Below are 1,650 nucleotides of genomic sequence, written 5' to 3' on the forward strand. Positions count from 1 at the left end.
CAGAAGCATGTTTATTTTACTTCTTTACAATTAGTGCTGCAAGACAAAAGGAGATATTCAAGGACTTTCATAAGATGTAGACTATGGTTAGGACCATGAATCGATTAATATAAATTAGAATGTCACAAAAACTACTCACAAGCGAGTAAATACATCACACCCTGATGATAAGAGAAAATAATGTCGTAATCATATGAATATCCCCACATTAGAGACAGTTTATCATGCCGAACCGCGCTGGCATGTTCGTAGAGAGCGTGCATTCTGGGCCGCAGTGATGCGCTTCCTCCCCTGACTTCGACCCCGGCGTGACGTCATTACACATCGGAGAGGCTGACCGGGCGAGCCATGAACCTTGAATTCACAAAGCCGGCGCCCTGCCACGAACATTATGTCATATACAATTTAGATATATGTATCAAGTTATATCTAATTTTAATTGTTTCAAGAAAATCGAGATGAGCCCATTAACAATATCCCATAACTACAGCAGAAGGAAGTTAAATTTCATGTCGTGGATTGGCCGGCGGGCAGTTTGGGAAACAATGCCGCAAAACGATAACAGTGAAGACCACTCAAGCAAGACGGCAAGATAACGTCTGCTGAGAACAGGGAAACCTTTTCCTCTTAATAAAAAAATAGATTTTTTTTTTGCGTTTGACTATGTCAACCCTTATTTAAACAGGGCACATTTGAAAATAATATGGGAACTAACTCTCGTAGTGATTTTTAAACAACTTATTTCACCTTATTGTATAATAAAAACAACGCATTTCAGCGTATCATACAAAAGAAACAACGCATTTAAGTTTATAATATAATAAAAACAACACATATCAGCTTATCATACAGAAAGAAAGCTTATATCACAAGAAGCAACAAATTTCAGTTTATTGTTCGAAGACATAAAGCAACGGAGCAAGAAGTGTGTTGTTTAGTTAACTTTCTCTCTGCATCCTTACCTAGCCTTTGGATATTATAATATAATGTTGTTTATATTACAATTCCTCTTGATATTGTATCTGAAATTAAGAAAGCAGGGTTTTTTCTCTCTCAAAGATATGCTTTCCCAGAGGATGTTGTATAATCTTGAAGCCAGGTGAGGCTGCGGGGCGTCATGTCTGGCGGTGTCTGCAACCTGTGGACAGACCACACTATAACCTCCTGTGCTCTCACTGCTCTTATGATTGTTATTGTTTTCCCTATCATGACAGAACACATATCTTTTATGCAACACCTTATTCAGCAATTTCCTTTGTAAGCGAATATTTCTCCTCAAAGTTGTAGATGAATAAAGAAATGGAAACTTTCGGGAATCTCTAACCTGTTTTCGAATCGATGTAACGGATTCGAACGATAATTTAAGGGATCTTGCAAAAATAGGTAATACCATGAATAATGAAACTTATGACACAATAACAAATCCTGTAAATAGTGATATCCTTATCGGCATTTTCCCTGCTTTGTAAATATTGTTTTAATCGATTCGTCGAAAACGAATACGTTATTTAAACCCGTGATAGAAATATGTGAATACTCTATTTTATCGCTTTACAAAAGCCTTTGATGAAGCATCCGTGATGAAACTTCAGGCAATGACATCCTCAAACCGGGTCGCGCGGGTGGAACTTTTTTTTTTAGCCTTCTGCT

General features: G+C 37.5%; 1 protein-coding gene across 1 annotated transcript in view; it reads left to right on the top strand.

The window, feature by feature from the left end:
• Positions 1-1,061: 1,061 nt before the first annotated feature.
• Positions 1,062-1,650, top strand: part of LOC119588935 (regucalcin-like) — a 16,253-nt gene continuing 15,664 nt past the window's right edge. The window contains exon 1 of the mRNA XM_037937548.1: positions 1,062-1,099. Within this exon, the coding sequence (XP_037793476.1) occupies positions 1,062-1,099 (38 nt within the window). The remainder of the gene's footprint in view (positions 1,100-1,650) is intronic.

This window comes from Penaeus monodon, chromosome 24 (assembly GCF_015228065.2).
Source record: "Penaeus monodon isolate SGIC_2016 chromosome 24, NSTDA_Pmon_1, whole genome shotgun sequence".
NCBI classification, from domain to species: Eukaryota; Metazoa; Arthropoda; class Malacostraca; order Decapoda; family Penaeidae; genus Penaeus; species Penaeus monodon.